Consider the following 16,615-nt stretch of genomic DNA (forward strand, 5'->3'; position numbering starts at 1 on the left):
CATAAAACAAGCCACAAAGTTTTACTTTTACATGTTTTTATGCAAATTGTCTGTGACAAAAATAATGCAAATTAATAACAGTAAAAATAGACTTTAGTTATTTTATATTTTTATTAAAATAAACTTACAATTTTCCATCCTTGAATGATTTGACCAATATATGATCCTTTTTCTTTGGATCAGGTGGTTGGGCGTCTGGTAGCACAACTAAGACAGGAACTTGTAGTTTTCTCTTATCTCCAAAATCTAAAATCATCACCTTGCCAACAAGATCTTTTAAACGACCTTTGTAACTTGCTCTTTTTGAGGCACCATCTTCTGAACTTGTTTCATCCAATTCATCCTCAGTTCTAGATTAAAATATATCATTTTACACACATCAATTCAAAGTAATTCAGAAAATCTTTACTTCTCTATAATCAACATAGATAACTTATATCACTGAACCTGCTGTCAGAATTCACACATTATTTTGACATGTGACTACAACAAAAGTTTTAAAATTTTCAGGAGAAATGCATACATGTTTCAGGAGAAATGCATTCATAGTTTCCTCAATTGAATTTTTCATATTTTTGATATTAGGGCATTTTATAGCCAACGATATGGTATGGGTTTTTCTCATTGTTGCTCATGTGCACATTTTATCATTGTTTTTTTCATAACTTTCCATGTAGTATATATCTTACCCTCCTCCACTATATCTTCCTCTCTTTGACTTCTTTCCATGCATTACTGGTGTACCAAAATGTTCAGGATGGGATAAGGGTAGGTTATCTAAAGTCTGCAAAAAAAGAGATAACTCTCACATGTCTTATCAAATATAATAATTTGTACTTATATCATATCATAATCAGTAAATTTATAGACTGATGGATGCTTACTGTTCTGCACTAAATAACATGTACATTAAATGTAATCACATGTCATTGATATTATAATCAAACTGGTCTTTGCTTGCTCAATCAATTTTAACTTTGTTATCTATTGGTTGATGATAGAAACAACAACACTGCCCTACTCAAGACAAGCATGCTACCATAGGATCTTACTCAATTCAGTAGCAGATAAAAAAGAAAAGACACAACTATGATCATAGTATAATTTTAAGATTGGTGCTACCAGCATCAAGAAGCTTTTACATGGACTGTGTCTGCACTAAGTAGCTTTCACATTGTCCTTGTCTGTAATAAAAAGCTTTCACAGTAACTGTCAAAACCAAGAAGCTTTTACAAAAACTGTCCCTGCACTAAGTAGCATTTGCACTGACTGTTTCTCCACCAAGTAGCTTTGACATGGACTGCATTCACCAATTATCTTAAACATGGAATGCACCAAGAAGCTTTTACATGGACTGTTCCTCCACCAAGTAGCTTTTATGAGGACTGTGTCTGCACTCAGTAGCTTTACATGGACTGTACTGCTCTACATACATATAAAGTAGATATTACATGGATTGTGCCTACACAAGGTCCCTTTTACATGGACTGTACCGCTCTACATACATATAAAGTAGATATTACACAGATTGTGCCTACACAAGGTCCCTGTTACATGGACTTTACCTGCACAAAGTGGCTTTTACTTGGAATGTCTGCATAAATTGGCATGAATTTGTTTTTACATGGATGTGCTTGCACCAACATGAACAAGGAGAAACATATCAATAATTTTGTTTTCTATCAGTTACTAAGGCTAAATTACAATATACTAGAATATAATTGTCTATCCTTTTCATAATATATCAGAGTAAATCTGTTCATGTTTTTTTTCAAATGACATACCTCACTTTCAATAAAATGTTTTTCTCCTTTAAGACACAACTGGGTTCTACGCAAAGTTCTTTCATCTCCATCATTAAAAACTAAAATTGAAAATAAGAATAGGATTTGGTCAATGAATTACATGTGAGTCAATTTTCACACAGAAGATTTAAGCTCATTGTTTGCTTAAAATATGAGATGCGTCGTATAGAAATCAACCTTATGCAAGTGCACATATACATGTAAATGTATGAGACTTTGATTGATTTTGAACATTCAAATACGAAATAAAAGATGAACTTTTGTCTTTTTGATAAGATTCTTTATATGTCAACTCAATTTTCAAACAGTTACAGACTTTTCATAGATATTTTTTTCAACCCGAAATAGGTTAACAGATGTATTGATATTCATTTGTGTAAGGTCGATTTCTATCCAATGCAGCTCATATGATGACACTCTTTTTAAATTGAAAAGCATTAAGCACTTCCAAAAGTTTCAAGACACCAAATAATTGGCACAGCAAAGAAGTCTATTCAAATTGACAGGCAAGTAAAACATGAGATTACTCACCAACTGTATACATGCTGGAATCAGTCATCTTGTGGATGGTACCATTAACCATCTGGCCAGAGTCTGGGTCCTTTAGTTCTACCACTTCACCAATCTAAAAACAATCATCATACTTTTTGCATTTTTTCCCATACATAAATTCATTTGAACAACAAATCACAATTTCTTAATTTAGTCTGTAATTCAACTAATTCTTCAATCTGTATTCAAAATCATTTAAAGGCATTTTGAAAACTTTTCAGAAAGGCTTGGACTGAAATAACATTTTCTATAAAAAGGCAGATTTTTGCCTTTACTGTCCATGTCCACATTATTTTAAATGTAACCTTGCAGGTTTTCTCACTGTGTTGAAGACCCATTGGTGGCCTTCAGCTGGTTTCTGCTCTTCAGTCAGGTTGTTGTCTCTTTGACACATTCCCCATTTCCATTCTCAATTTTACTTAACAAATTCACTGCATATAAGGCTTTATGTACATGTATACTAGGCATGTTGTAATTTAACCTCATATACAGCAGGCATCTGTTTTCATAAAAATACAATCATAAATGAGTACATCACCCACTTCAGCATTAAGAATGCTTATAACAGTGCTATGATAGGTTTTGTAATTTCGTTACATTATTCCAAAGCAATTACCGAAATCCTGTCATAGTTACAAAGAAGACATCACAACCAATTACCTTTAAAATTCCTTTTAGCTGATCATCTGTTACCATCATTGATATCTGTGAGTCTTTCAGTATCACCTGTAAAAGAAAAGAATACCTGTATTTTGAACAGACAAAACAAGTTCTATTTTAATAAATGGCTAATCAAACCTTCTTTTTGGTAACTTCCATGATCGCATAATACCAGCAAAATATATGTATTTTTTGTTATTTGAGATATTACATTGACCTAAGAGATGTGTTGTTGGATTGATGTCTGATGTATACCCATAGCTCTTTTTATCTATATTCTAGAATTTTTGAACATTTAGACAACAAATGAAGTTTTATGGTGAAAAATCATTGGTCCAGTGCTGAACTGATTAAATTTGTTAAAAGTGTTATTAAACATACCTTGCATTTTACAGATCGAACAAGTTTCTTCACTTTAGCTTCACAAAATGCACCTCTATACTTAGCACTAACTTCAGTGCCAACAGCTAAGTATGGTGGCTCATCACCAGTCTGAAAGAATGTTGGAATAATTTTTTAAATCAAGAGAATTTCATTTATTTCATATATAAATTGTACTTAATAGCAACGCACTAATCTATAATCTACAACATTTTTCATGGTTAAGTTGACCTAATCTTCCTGTCACATCTTTCTATCAATAAAATGCTCTGCTGGGCGCAGCTTGATACGACCGCAGAGGTCGAACCCTGAACAGTTGGGGCAAGTATGGACACAACATTCAAGCTTGATACAGCACTGAATTTGGATTGTGATTAAATATTTGAAACAGCATTGTTGGAAATTTACACATGGCCTGGGCCGTGATATTCAAATTTTATCCTGAGCGGAAATTTACACACGGCCCAGGCCATGTGTAAATTTCCAACAAATCTATGGCTTCCATGAATTATTTCGATTCTAATAGGACAAATATGGTCATAAAATAAAAAGCTCCACTGGGTGCAGCTTGATACGACCGCAGAGGTCGAACCCTAAACAGTTGGGGCAAGTATGGACACAACATTCAAGCTTAATACAGCACTGAATTTGGATTGTGATTAAATATTTGACACAGCATAGGTTTCTGACACAGAATGAATGTGGTCTAAGAACTTAATATTTTTTAATTTACCTATTCAAACCATATCATTATTATTTGCTTTTATATATAAATCAGAAATAGCTAATTTAAAATGGAAAATTTTGGTATGGTACCTTGCAGTACAATTTCAGAGAGATCCATTCACTTGAACACAAGTTATTGTCTGGAAACTAGAAAAATGCTTGTTTTAAGGCCCCTTTTTGGCCCCAAATTCCTAAACATATAGGGCAATTACCCCCAAACTTAAACCAGCTTTCCCTTTGTGATATGGAACCTTGTAGTACAATTTCATAAAGATCCATACACTTACACACAGGCTATTGTCCTAATTTAGAAAAATGCTTGTTTTTGGCCCCTAATTCCTAAAATTTGAGGCAATTACCCCCAAAATCAATCCCAGCCTTCCCTTTTTGGTATGGTACCTTGCAGTACAATTTCAGAGAGATCCATACACTTGAACACAAGTTATTGTCTGGAAACTAGAAAAATGCTTATTTTTGGTCCCTTTTTGACCCCTAATTCCTAAACGTTTTGGGCAATTACCCCCAAACTCAATTCCAGCTTTCCCTTTGTGATATGGAACCTTTTAGTACAGTTTCAGATAGATCCATACACTTACACACAAGTTATTGTCATGAAACTAGAAAAATGCTTGTTTTTTTACCCTTTTTTGGCCCCTAATTCCTAAAATTTTGAGGCAATTACCCCCAAAATCAATCCCAGAATTCCCTTTGTGACATGGAACCTTGTGGTAAAATGTCAGAGAGATCCCTACACTAACACACAAGTTATGTCTGGAAGTTACAAAAATGCTTATTTTTGGCCCCTAATTCCTTAACTGTTGGAACCATAACCCCCAAAATCAATCCCAACCTTCCTTTTGTGGTATTGAACCTTATGGTAAAATTTCCTAGAGATCCATTCACTTAAACTAAAGTTAGAGTGCGAAGCCCAATGTGTCTTTGGACGACGACGAAGCCAACGTCATACCAATATACGACCACAAAATTTTTTTGCGGTCGTATAAAAATAGGACTAGTAGTATTAAACAAGGAGACTTTTTTTACCCATTCTTCGTGTTAATTGTCTGCACCAATTTGTGCCCACCTTGACCATGTGTTGTTCATTGTTTGTGTCTGGTTTTTTAAGAGCACTGATATGCTCACAGAATGTCTCTCAGGGGAATTTTTGGAGTCATTACACTCTGACTTTAACAGTTCAACTTCAATCTAAATTTTGACACAAGTTTGAGCTTTCTAAAAAGCTGTGGACTGCTTCGATCTATCCTAATTTAAGGTTATATGTGTGCATGTGGTTGTTGATTTAGTATTGGAAATGTGGTATTTTTAGATATTGATTATAAAATGCAAAAAATATTTAGTTTCTGTGAAAATGATGTTGTTCTAATTTAAGAGTGTGCGTTATACACCCATGCTTTTAAAATTTTGTTCACTTTACTTGTTGAAAATAAAAACATTTACAAATAGACACAACTCTGGAGGTGTGCCTCTCTGGAGATGTGCCTAGATTGGCAGAAGTTATAAAATACAGATAATGCATTTTTGTAAACATTGTAAAGGAACATTGTTTAGCAAAACAAATCGTGTATATTGCAGATTAACAAAGCAAATAAACATGTACATTCTATTAATAATTGATATTTCAACATTGAATTTCAGTGTGCAATATATGCTTAATAAAACGAACATGAATAAAAGACAGTTGATCGGAACTGAAATACACATAGTTAATCTTCTGGCATTTGATGTCTTATCCTGAGACGAGAAAAGTCTTTAATTCTTTATCTCATTTAAGCCAATAGCTGTTGCTGTATCTCAGCCACATCATAAAGCAACCAATCAGAATCTATATGTGATAAGTAATTATTTCAAGATGGCATGTATATCAACTGAAACTAATAGCTCCGCACCATGATGCTAAGCAAAAACTCTTTGACAACATTCTTAGAATGAAAGTCTTAACATACTCAGTATTTTGTATTTAACTTAAAAATGTAAAGAATTATCAGGAAATAGTCAAACTTCATTTTCTGACATACATGTATTTGTCATTATGTGTTATTCATTTAAATTTAAGGAATCCTATGGTATACATGTTATATGAAATTTTAATATTCAAGTTTGTAACAATTCTTAAGTTTGTTAGGAAGATTCTCATTGTCATATTCTTATGTATGACACATCTGGCCACTGCCAGGACGGGTTAATAGTCTTTAAATCCTAGGATAAGAGTACAGTGTGCTTTTGGTTGATTGTCCACATAATCATGAAGTCTTCTAAGGGTATTTTGATTTTTCTATATCCTTTCTCGATGCAGTTGTCAAAGCAAAAAATCAAAAAAGCCTTCCCAGACATCATAATTATTTGGACTAGTGATTGATTTGGTGACTTGTACAGTACTGTGTGATGCAGAATGTTTTGCTTTCAATGGTGTGACAGCCTGCACCATTAGCCACTAGTTCGATGCCCCAGACTAGTCAAATTTTATTGGGACTAGTAAGTGTTTGCAAAACTAAGTTTAGACACATAAGAAAATTGTTGGTACATTCGTGTATATTGGTCTTCGAACTAGTACTAGTAGTAGTTGGAAAAGATTTTGGTGCAGACAGGTGTGATGAGAACTTTCTAGGTCACACTTACAAGCGTTCAAAAGACAAACAAACAAACAGATTAAAAATAAAAATTGTTCATACCTATCAATGTTGCTCGCTTAAAATAGTTAACGTATTTTGCTCAGTTATTTTACAAAATCAGTGTTCAATCCCCCTTTTCCCAGATATTGTTTCGCAGCAGCTTGTTCTTAAATGGAATCAAAACAAAGGAATTGCTAATCAACATACTTGCGTTTCAACTATTAAGAGTTAATAATAGTTTGATAAGTACTAAGGAAGACAAATAATTGGAGCCGGGACATCAAAATTTGTTTACAAGATTTCAGGCCGACGCGTTTTGAACAACACGTTTCTTTGACAATTTAAACACTTAATTACCATTTTGAAAACAATCTGTGTTCTCCCTGTAAAAGAAAAACACTTCCCTCACTGCTTCGTGATGATCTTCTGTTTTCTTCGTCGAGTTATTTGGTAAAAGTCATTTTGGAAACATTTTACAGAAATTTGGCTACCACGACTAAATGAAACAACAACTTGTCATCAAGAAATCCTGCAAAATGATTGGTTAAAAATCACGTGGGCGTACATTTTTTTCCCATACTTCCGCTCAGGAGCATGCGCAATGAAAGGAAATTGGCGGAAACACATGACAATTTTGTTTGGACCTAACCTGAAAAACTACCGAATTTATAGTGAAAACGTGGAACAACTGTATTTTTCCTTGTGCGCATAATAAACATTAGTCATTCCTTTGTTCATATTTGTAAAATTATAATTTTACTTTGCCTTAATGGCTGATATATTCTCTAGTCAATATCGGCCAGGTTGTGCCAAATTTGAAAACATCCGGGCATTTTCTTCAAAAACAAAACAAAAGGTGGCGCTTTTAATCATCAATTTGTTTCGCGCTGCGAATTTGAAAGTAGAAAATGAAAGTACAAACAAAAACTGTATTGCCCGACAAGGACCGATGACACGGAAAGAACCGGTTTCTTGGAATTTATGACAAATTGTTTATAATCATCTATTAAACAAAAATTTTTTTAACAAACAAAAAAGTAGGTCCAGTAAGACCCCTTTTTGGCCCCAAAATATTGCAGTTTTACAAAATTGTTCGAATGTAAACTTATATCTATTTAATGGAAAGTAGAATACTACTGTTACATAAATATGGGCTGTTTTTGACAATACTATGCACATGTATCGGGTACTATCGTCATTAAGTCATGCTAAATTACTGAAATCTTCACAATTTTAGCATTTGAGTTAAATTGTAGACGTTTTCCGTCTTAAATGGAAGTGGCCGCATTTGTGTTCATTTTTAATATTTGAATGTAAGTTGTATTTGATGATAATACACAACATATATAAAGGTTGAGAATGAACACAAATGTGGCCACTTTCATTTTTGACAAAAACCATCTGAAAAGTGATATGTTATGGCATATTTAATAGATTTTTCATATTTTAACTTGAATTTGAGCGTTTTTAATGACTTAATCTGTTCAAATCTTTCACAAAAACTAGTTGAATCGACTGAAGTAGACACTTAAGTGTTTAAAAAGTGTCCAAAATCTTTCATCAGATGAACCTGAAGTTTGAGGCCAAAATCGGCCCTTACCGGACCTACTCCTTTAGAGCGGTGAAAAATCAATTTCTTTTTACTTGAAAGACCAAAAGTAATCCGGGAAAACGTGTCTTTAGCACAGGCACTTAATTGTTTCTATCCCCTCCATGGGAAGATCCATTATCAACGTATATTTAGGATTGTTTCTATCCATGGGAAGATCCATTATCAACGTATATTTAGGAAATATACGTTGAAAGTGGATCTTCCCATGGATAGAAACAATTAAGTGCCTGTGGTCTTGAGTGAAAATTATTCTGGACACAGAATCCTGAAAGGAATAACACTTGAACTATTGATGTCATGCAACAATCACATTTCGATTGTACATTCTGACAGACTTTAATTTCCTCTTGTGAAGTCAATACATTTAAGCAAATGGCCATATGATGTCCAGTAATGGCTAGCAAATAGTGAAAAGGTCTATAGCAACCATTATGAACTTCATACACCTATTATAGCTAGGTGTCTGCCATCAGCCACTAATGAAATAAATTAACAAGTGTAAAACAATTCAATCTACAAATGTATTGAACTTAAACAGCCTGGTTTATGTTCAAAATAAATATACAGCAACAAACTACAACCACTGCATTAAAGGCTCGATCCTGACTAAGGCTGACTTGGGACAGCACACAACATAAGACCAAACTATAAAAATCAGTTGAAAAGGGCTTAACTCATCAGATTGATACAAAGAAAATTCAATTAAGATCTTATAATTGTGTATTTTGGAAAAAGGGTTAGATTATGTTTAAAGTATTATTTTATTTTCAGACAATTATATTGATGAAGACAGCCATGACGTATAATTTGAAGCAAATAAAAGAATCTGTTAAAGTGAACTGAAGACAATATGGCAGATGGTATCTTCCATGATTTCTTTGGTGGATTAATTTCTGGTGATACAACAATTGAAAAAGTTCTAAATCCTTGTCTAACAATATATTTATCAAAATACATGTATTATACTTCAGACAACAATTTTAGACCTTAATATATAGGTTCTCTCACTCCATTGAGAAATATGATTTGATATTTGGTTTGCATTTTATGGTTAATATACAAAATTTGATGATCAATCTTTACTATTGATTTGCCAAAAACCAATAAAAATTTTTTTTTATGTTTTTCCATCATGGATTAGTATTCTTTCCTTCATGCCATTACAATAGCAAATCCAGAGAACTGAAAAATAACTTTGTCATGTATTTCTTAAAATTTCCATCAATGAAGAAATGAAAATATGCAGTTCACAGACCCGCCAAAGAAATCAATATTATAAAAAATAGTCTAGATCAATCAGGAACCAATGAACAATAATAAATCCACAGTATATATATTTGCAGGGTCTGCAGGAGTATTAGTTGGTCATCCATTTGATACAGTTAAGGTACTGAGGTATATTTTTACTTTTTCATTTACACATCCCATTGCACTTTAAAGAATAGTCCTTGATGAGCATGAATTATGACTTGTGTATGTGCCCTTAAACAAGTTTCTTAAATTGGACTGTATCACTCTGAAAACTTTACACTATGCTATACAGGGTTTAAGTTATATATATAGCACCAGAGATATATAACACATTTTTTTCTGGCATGCTATTTGAAGATATTTTTAATCAACGATATATAGTGAAATGTAGTGGACTTTCTGGTGCAAAAAGTCTCGCTGTCTGTATAATTATCAAGCAGATATTCTAGTTGAAAGTCACGTAAATCAGTTTTCCAGGAGAATAAAATTGAACATTTGACATATTCCATGTTTATTATTTACGAAAAAGTTTTATTATATCTTTTTATTTCTTTTCTAAACATGTTAATTGACTATCTTTGAGGACAATTAGGGAACATGTTTGTTTTCCTGATTGAATACTATTGTCCAATGATTTGGTTTGATTAAATTTCTGGCCAGGGTTAAAGTAATATGTTAACAATTATTTCGTTGTAAAAATAATTACCAAGTGATAATCCCTTTAGAACTTCACCTCTGGCAAATGTTAGGAGGGCAATAAATCAAGTAATGGCACACCTGTGAATCCACAATCACTAACTCAAAAAAATGATTACCGAAAAAATTGGACTTAGACAAAAATAAAAGTACAGAAATTGTTTCTTGTATTCTTGTAGTATTAAGATTATAATCATTACCAATGCAGAAAAGCAAAAAAATATTTCTCAATAAACATATAAAAATAATAAATACAATGATTTTCAAGTAGCTTCAAGAATTTTGTTTTAATACATTACTACATAACTACATTTATTGTGATTTTATAAAGCCTGAACTAGCCGAGCTATATGGTATGGGCTTTGCTCATTGTTGAAGGTAATCTATAGTTGCTAAATTTACATTTCTGGTGGATAATTGTCTTGGGCTCAATCATACCACATCTTATTTTATACCCGTTTTTTTATTGGCATTACTTTGAAATTAGCCTTATTGCATCCTGTCCCTTTAAATATAGTCAGAATTTGCATTTGCTATAATGCATCCAGTCCTTCAAAATAATGTAAAAAACAAGTAAAAAGTTGGCACTGTAGACAGATGTTCCCTGAACTGCTGGCATTAATTGAGAGGAAGCTTAGATGAGTGCCATGTATAACCTGTGACTGTCATGATTCAGAAAAATTAAAAGCCAAGAGATTTTGAAGAATTTCCTACTATGTACAGCTCATGTTAGCAACTGCAACTTACCTACTGACCTTAACAAAAGTTTTCATCTCTTTCTTATTTTTCAACCACTTCAATCAGTATTATAAAATCCAGCATGTGTACTACTGTAGTAACAAGAATTTTTTTCTTTTTTTAGTATCTGTGATTTGTACTTTTGACCTTGATCTTTTGACCTGCAAATTATTAGAGTTCTTCCCCCCTTCTTTAAGTTCTTTATATCTTTCATCAATCGAAGGGCTTATTTGTTGCAATCAAACTAGTTTAAGATTACGGTTTTAAAAACAAATAAAATTTCTGATAATGGTTTGTTAAACTGTTCAGACCACATAAAAAAAAAACTTTTTTTAGTAACAGTGACCTTGAACTTTAACCTATTGATCCCCAAAACAAATCCAGTTACTTTCCTTTCATGTATCTTCCATCTATACAAGATTTATTCTAATTAACAAGGGTATCAAGTTACAATCCAGAAAGCATTTGTTTTGGAGATGTGGACAAAGCAGAGGTTTTTGGCTTCAGAAACTGTTTTTGGGGTAATAAAAAATTTTATAATGTGTATGTTGTTGAATTGTTATAGTTTACTGTTTACAGCATGTGTGGTATATAACGTAACATCCATCTTAGTTTAAATCATAACACACATATTTCTTTACTGTAGGTCCAGCTGCAAGTTCAAGCTAGAGGCAATAGTTACAAGAATGTTTGGGATTGTATCTCTACTATAAAGAAACAATCATGGGTTGGTATTTTATATTGACATTATTTTCTTCAGTTTGATAGTAGGGACTTTGTCTGTCATGTAAATACATATTCTACCTTCACCTCCAGAATGAATTTGAAAATTATCCAATTTTTCAATTCTTTCAAATGACCAGAACAAATCAAAGTGACTGTAAATACCGCAATTTTTTGTGATGTTTTTATCATTGCAAAAATTGTGACTGGATAGGTGTTGCCATTTTGATATTGATAGCATTATTTGTATTAAGGATTCCCCAAATCCTGGCGAATTATCTTACTTGTTTTTTTTTATTTACCTCAAAAATCAAATGGGGAAAATGATTTGTGAGCAATTACCAAAATATTATATATCTATTTAGATAGTAATGAAAGTAAACAGCCTTTACAATTAACTTAAACGTACAGTAAAAATTCAATTTTATAGACCCAAGAACTTTTATTCTCTTTCAGTCAAAGGGATTTTTCAGAGGTCTGTCCTGGCCTATGTTATCAGCAGGAGTTATAAACTCTGTGTTTTTTGGATCATACAACCAGATACTTAAAGTCATGGGTACCAGTGCAGACAAACAACATGACCATCCAGATTATCTAAAAATAGCTATTGCCAGTGGAATGGCAGGTGTTTTCCAGCTAATAATAGCTTGTCCTATTGAAGTTATTAAAGTTGTCTTACAGTCACAAATACCTCATGGCAACAACAAAGGTAATTTAGTTTGAAGGAGTTTTCCACACGAAAGTGCAGTAAATCTATTTAAGACAGTCAGCTGGAACTTGGCACAAGATTGAAACAATCATTTAAAGACAACTACATACCAAATACAGTTATTATTCTATGGATACAAGTTTTTGTGGTTTCGTTTATAAAAATGAACCTTGAATTAAAATCTTCAACAAAGTACACATTTTCTTTAATCTAGTATGCTCATTTTAGCAAAAGACAAGTAATCAAATATCTACTTAAATCAATTTTTCCTCAATCCACAAAAATGGGTACCTACCAAAATCTTAAAATTACATTTTTTTAACTTAACAGTTCTCCGTCCATTAAAAATATAAACATATCTCTATTTGGTTATTTTAAGTGACAGTGTTAATAATGCATATGAGAATATACGATTGGTGGGCTCTTGTTTTAGTACTTTCCAGTATTCTCCTTTTTAAAATCCACAGTATAAGCTCAATATCTGCAGGCTTAATAAAAAAGTATGGACTTTGTGTTTAGAAGGACTGAATAAAAACTACAAGTAAAACTGTATAGTAGCAGTGTTTTCCCTAGAGTGTTTAAGCATAGTGGTGCCCTACTATTAAAGTAGATCCTGATCCTTCAAAAATGTTGAATTCCATACTTTTCTTTATAACTTCTCATCCTTTTTAAGGGAAAGCACTGTTATGGTATGTGACTTTGGGTTTTCATTGTATGTGCATAAAATGAAATCTGTTCAATTTTCTCCTTATTACATGTAGTAAACATTATATTTATGTGATAATTTTAGGTCTGAAATTCTACAAAGGACCAATTGAAGGTGTGGTTGACATAGTAAAACACAGAGGCTTTTCTGGAATGTTTCGAGGAATGTCTTCACAGCTACCGAGAGATGTTATTGCTAGCACCATATATTTTACAGTGTTTGAATTTTCATCTTATGAAGGCAACAGACATTTAAAGACTGTTCCACATCCAGTTATAAACTTCATGGCAGGAGGGCTGGCTGGTGTTGTAAGCTGGGCGACCATTGTGCCTTTTGATGTACTTAAAAGTCGAATGCAAGCTGATGTTGACAAAAAATTGTACCATAATTTTATGGATTGTGTAATTAAAACATATCAGGAAGGTGGTATTAAGATATTTTATCGTGGAATAGGTGTGATATGTTTACGTGGTTTTCCAGTTAATGCCGTTACTTTGATGGTATATGCTGAATACATGAAATTATTTGATGCAAAATTTTTGCCATAAAATTTTTTGATTGATAGGAAATCCAAATTATATAGGATATCCAAATTTTATACTAAATATATTAATCCAGTTTATGCTACATGTATTACCTTTCAATTAAAAAACATAATTAGAATTATGAAAAAAATAAAGTAAATGTATGCCAGTATTTTAACTGTCATATAAATACCCTGTAATATTTTTAAATGAAAGAAGGGCATTTATTATAGAAATAAATTTCTTATATTCTTTCATTCAAAAGACCAAAGAAAGTTTAATTATCATGATTATTGAAAAATTAAAGAAGTTAAGAATTTATAGCAACTTACTCCAAAAGTTTTTTAATTTTTTTTGCTACTACCCGGTAGATGTTTTATATACAAATATGCCTAGGCCATTATAACAAAATTCCTTAATTCTAAATCATCTTTATCAAAAAATGGGCTATGGGGCAAATTCTTTTTATATTTTTCCCAGATATTTTTAGAAATAAAAATAAACTAACTTCTTGCAATTTTATCTTCATTTATTTATTAAAATGTTCTCAGCGAAAATGGTAAAAACAATTAAAAAAAATGGTCACAATTTTCCCAAAAGGTGGATTACCCAAATAAGGCAAAAAAACAAAAAAAAACTCCTTGATTCTCATTCAAAACAATTTTCACTTACTGAAATTTGACATGGAGAATTTGGAAAAGCATATTATACCTACTTGTTGAAATAGTAGTGAAATAGTAAGATGTTTCTTAGGATTTGTGAATTTTTGCATAATGTATGTTTTTACAGTCAATCCTTTCCCCAAATTTCAAAAATATTATTTTTTAGAACAGAAAACAATTGTTACACCTTTTTATGCCTACATATCAGTATTTTGTCCCGTCTGTGATGAAAAATGCAAAATGCGAAACATACAGTCACCTATCCGTGATAGTGTAAACTATTTTGTATAGAGCTTTATATTTCAGAAGGTCGAAGGTTAAAAAAAATCTGGTGATGGTTGTATAATATAAACTTCAGTTTTTGTTGTTTATTAAGTGCCATATTATAGGAAGTATTGTTATGTTATTAATTGGAAATGTTTTATATTAACCCTTTCCGGGCAATGATGCCTTGAGTCATGGCCTCTCATGCACCGAATGATGCCTTGAATTCTGGTGGTTGTGGGTGATTAATTAGGATGTATCATTAATATGTATATTTGATTGAAAATGGTCATGTTCAGAAAACAAGCTTCGTGTTCCAACCCTTCATATTTTAGTATAATCATGCAATATATTCTAAAAACAATAGGTTTCTTAGTTTCCTTTAAGCTACTTTTTGGTTCAGAAAAGTTGGAGATAGCAAGAAAATGGCTGAAAATATGCCACCATTTTTGTAAATGAAGATAAAACATTGAAGAAACGTCTCAGTAGTACAGAAAAGTATTTTGATGTTTAATGAACTATTTTTTACAGTCTCTGTTAATTTTATTCACTACTTTTTCAGATTTGGGTGACTTTCCTAACTGAATAGTTTTATTTCCGCAACTTTGTGTGGCCTATTCTAATTTCCACTCACAGTTTCCCTGGCCTGAATCAATTTCACATGTGCAATGAGAAAAATGGACATTTTTATGCCCCTCCTAGGGGCATTATGTTTTTCATTCTGTGCGTCCGTTCGTCTGTCCATCTGTCCCGCTTCAGGTTAAAAGTTTTTGGTCAAGGTAGTTTTTGATGAAGTTGAAGTCCAATCAACTTGACACTTAGTACACATGTTCCCTATGATAAGATCTTTCTAATTTTAATGCCATAGAGTTTTGACCCCAATTTCACGATCCACTAAACATAGAAAATGATAGTGTGAGTGGAGCATCCGTGTACTATGGACACATTCTTGTTTTTAAATAAATGTTTTATATTTTTTTTATATTTTTGTATTCAGAGCTAATTTGTCATTTATATGCATGCAGATTTTTATTGTTTTGTAAACAGGATAGCTGTTTAAAATATGAACCATTCATTTATATACTTATATTTATAATGAATTGTATTTAGTTATTTTAAAGGATACATCTTTTACTTTACACCAAGTTAGTTGAATTTTTTCATGTACACGTACGAATCAGTTTTGGATTTTTTGTTGTAATTTTAGAACTGAATTGGAATGTTTTCATTGATCATTTGGAAAGCAAAACTCTTCATTTGAAAATTCAAGACACCTGTAGGGAGAGTATCACATTCTTAACACAATAAAGAACAACAAAATATTCTTTAAAGGGATCTTTAAGTGATATTTGGTGTGGCTTAACTTCTGATTTTACCCTATATGCCCCTGTACCATTGACTCTAAAAATTATCTGCCCTTCTTCATTTCCACTCACCTATTATTAGATCCAACAGTTTTCAGCTCACCTGGCCACCATGTTTTTGACATGAAAAAATCCTGTCACACATATATGTAAATTTTATATCCAGTAGTTAGTTGTTTTCTATAACATTATATAATGATATAAAAGTAATGTTGATCCAATCATTTAAATTGTTATTGTTATTTTGTTGAATCGTTTTTTTTTTAGAGTTTATGGTTGATGATTAATTTTGTATTGATTTATATTAAATGATTAAAATATTTTCTTTTAATATTTTTATATTTTGCTCCCAAAGACAAATGGACAAAATTAGCGGTTAAGTCTGTCATTGCAGCAACCCAACACCACATCAAATAGAAGATCATCCAAGTACCGACCGTGCGAGGGCTGTAAAGCCAGCCAAGGTCGTTAAACACTTTCATCATCATCTAGAGATCAACATACAGTATTCAACAATAGACAAGTATCTAAACCTTCAAGGTTAAAGGTTGGAGGTTGGACCCAAGGTTAGACAAGTTGTGCTAAAAATTTAACTAGGACTACCTTGATTCT

General features: G+C 32.1%; 2 protein-coding genes across 3 annotated transcripts in view; one reads left to right on the top strand and one right to left on the bottom strand.

The window, feature by feature from the left end:
* Positions 1-7,291, bottom strand: part of LOC127739031 (AT-rich interactive domain-containing protein 4B-like) — a 43,710-nt gene extending 36,419 nt beyond the window's left edge. The window contains exons 1-7 of the mRNA XM_052250589.1: positions 7,112-7,291; positions 3,399-3,509; positions 3,018-3,083; positions 2,337-2,430; positions 1,785-1,864; positions 690-784; positions 129-350 (exon numbers count right to left, since the gene is read on the bottom strand). Of these exons, the coding sequence (XP_052106549.1) occupies positions 129-350; positions 690-784; positions 1,785-1,864; positions 2,337-2,430; positions 3,018-3,083; positions 3,399-3,509; positions 7,112-7,114 (671 nt within the window). The 5' untranslated portion in view covers positions 7,115-7,291. The remainder of the gene's footprint in view (positions 1-128; positions 351-689; positions 785-1,784; positions 1,865-2,336; positions 2,431-3,017; positions 3,084-3,398; positions 3,510-7,111) is intronic.
* Positions 7,292-7,363: 72 nt separating this feature from the next.
* On the top strand, positions 7,364-16,334 carry LOC127739037 (solute carrier family 25 member 48-like). Of its 2 annotated transcripts, XM_052250597.1 has the most exons (6): positions 7,364-7,456; positions 9,138-9,262; positions 9,710-9,753; positions 11,698-11,778; positions 12,231-12,483; positions 13,274-16,334. In XM_052250597.1, the coding sequence occupies exons 2-6, from the start codon at positions 9,217-9,219 to the stop codon at positions 13,735-13,737; spliced, it is 888 nt and encodes a 295-aa protein (XP_052106557.1). In that variant the 5' UTR covers positions 7,364-7,456; positions 9,138-9,216; the 3' UTR covers positions 13,738-16,334. The 2 variants fall into 2 exon arrangements, with proteins under 2 accessions (XP_052106557.1, XP_052106556.1); XM_052250596.1 differs by lacking the exon at positions 7,364-7,456 and having other exon boundaries at positions 8,566-9,262.
* Positions 16,335-16,615: the final 281 nt, after the last annotated feature.

This window comes from Mytilus californianus, unplaced genomic scaffold, assembly GCF_021869535.1.
Source record: "Mytilus californianus isolate M0D057914Y unplaced genomic scaffold, xbMytCali1.0.p SCAF_4, whole genome shotgun sequence".
NCBI lineage: Eukaryota > Metazoa > Mollusca > Bivalvia > Mytilida > Mytilidae > Mytilus > Mytilus californianus.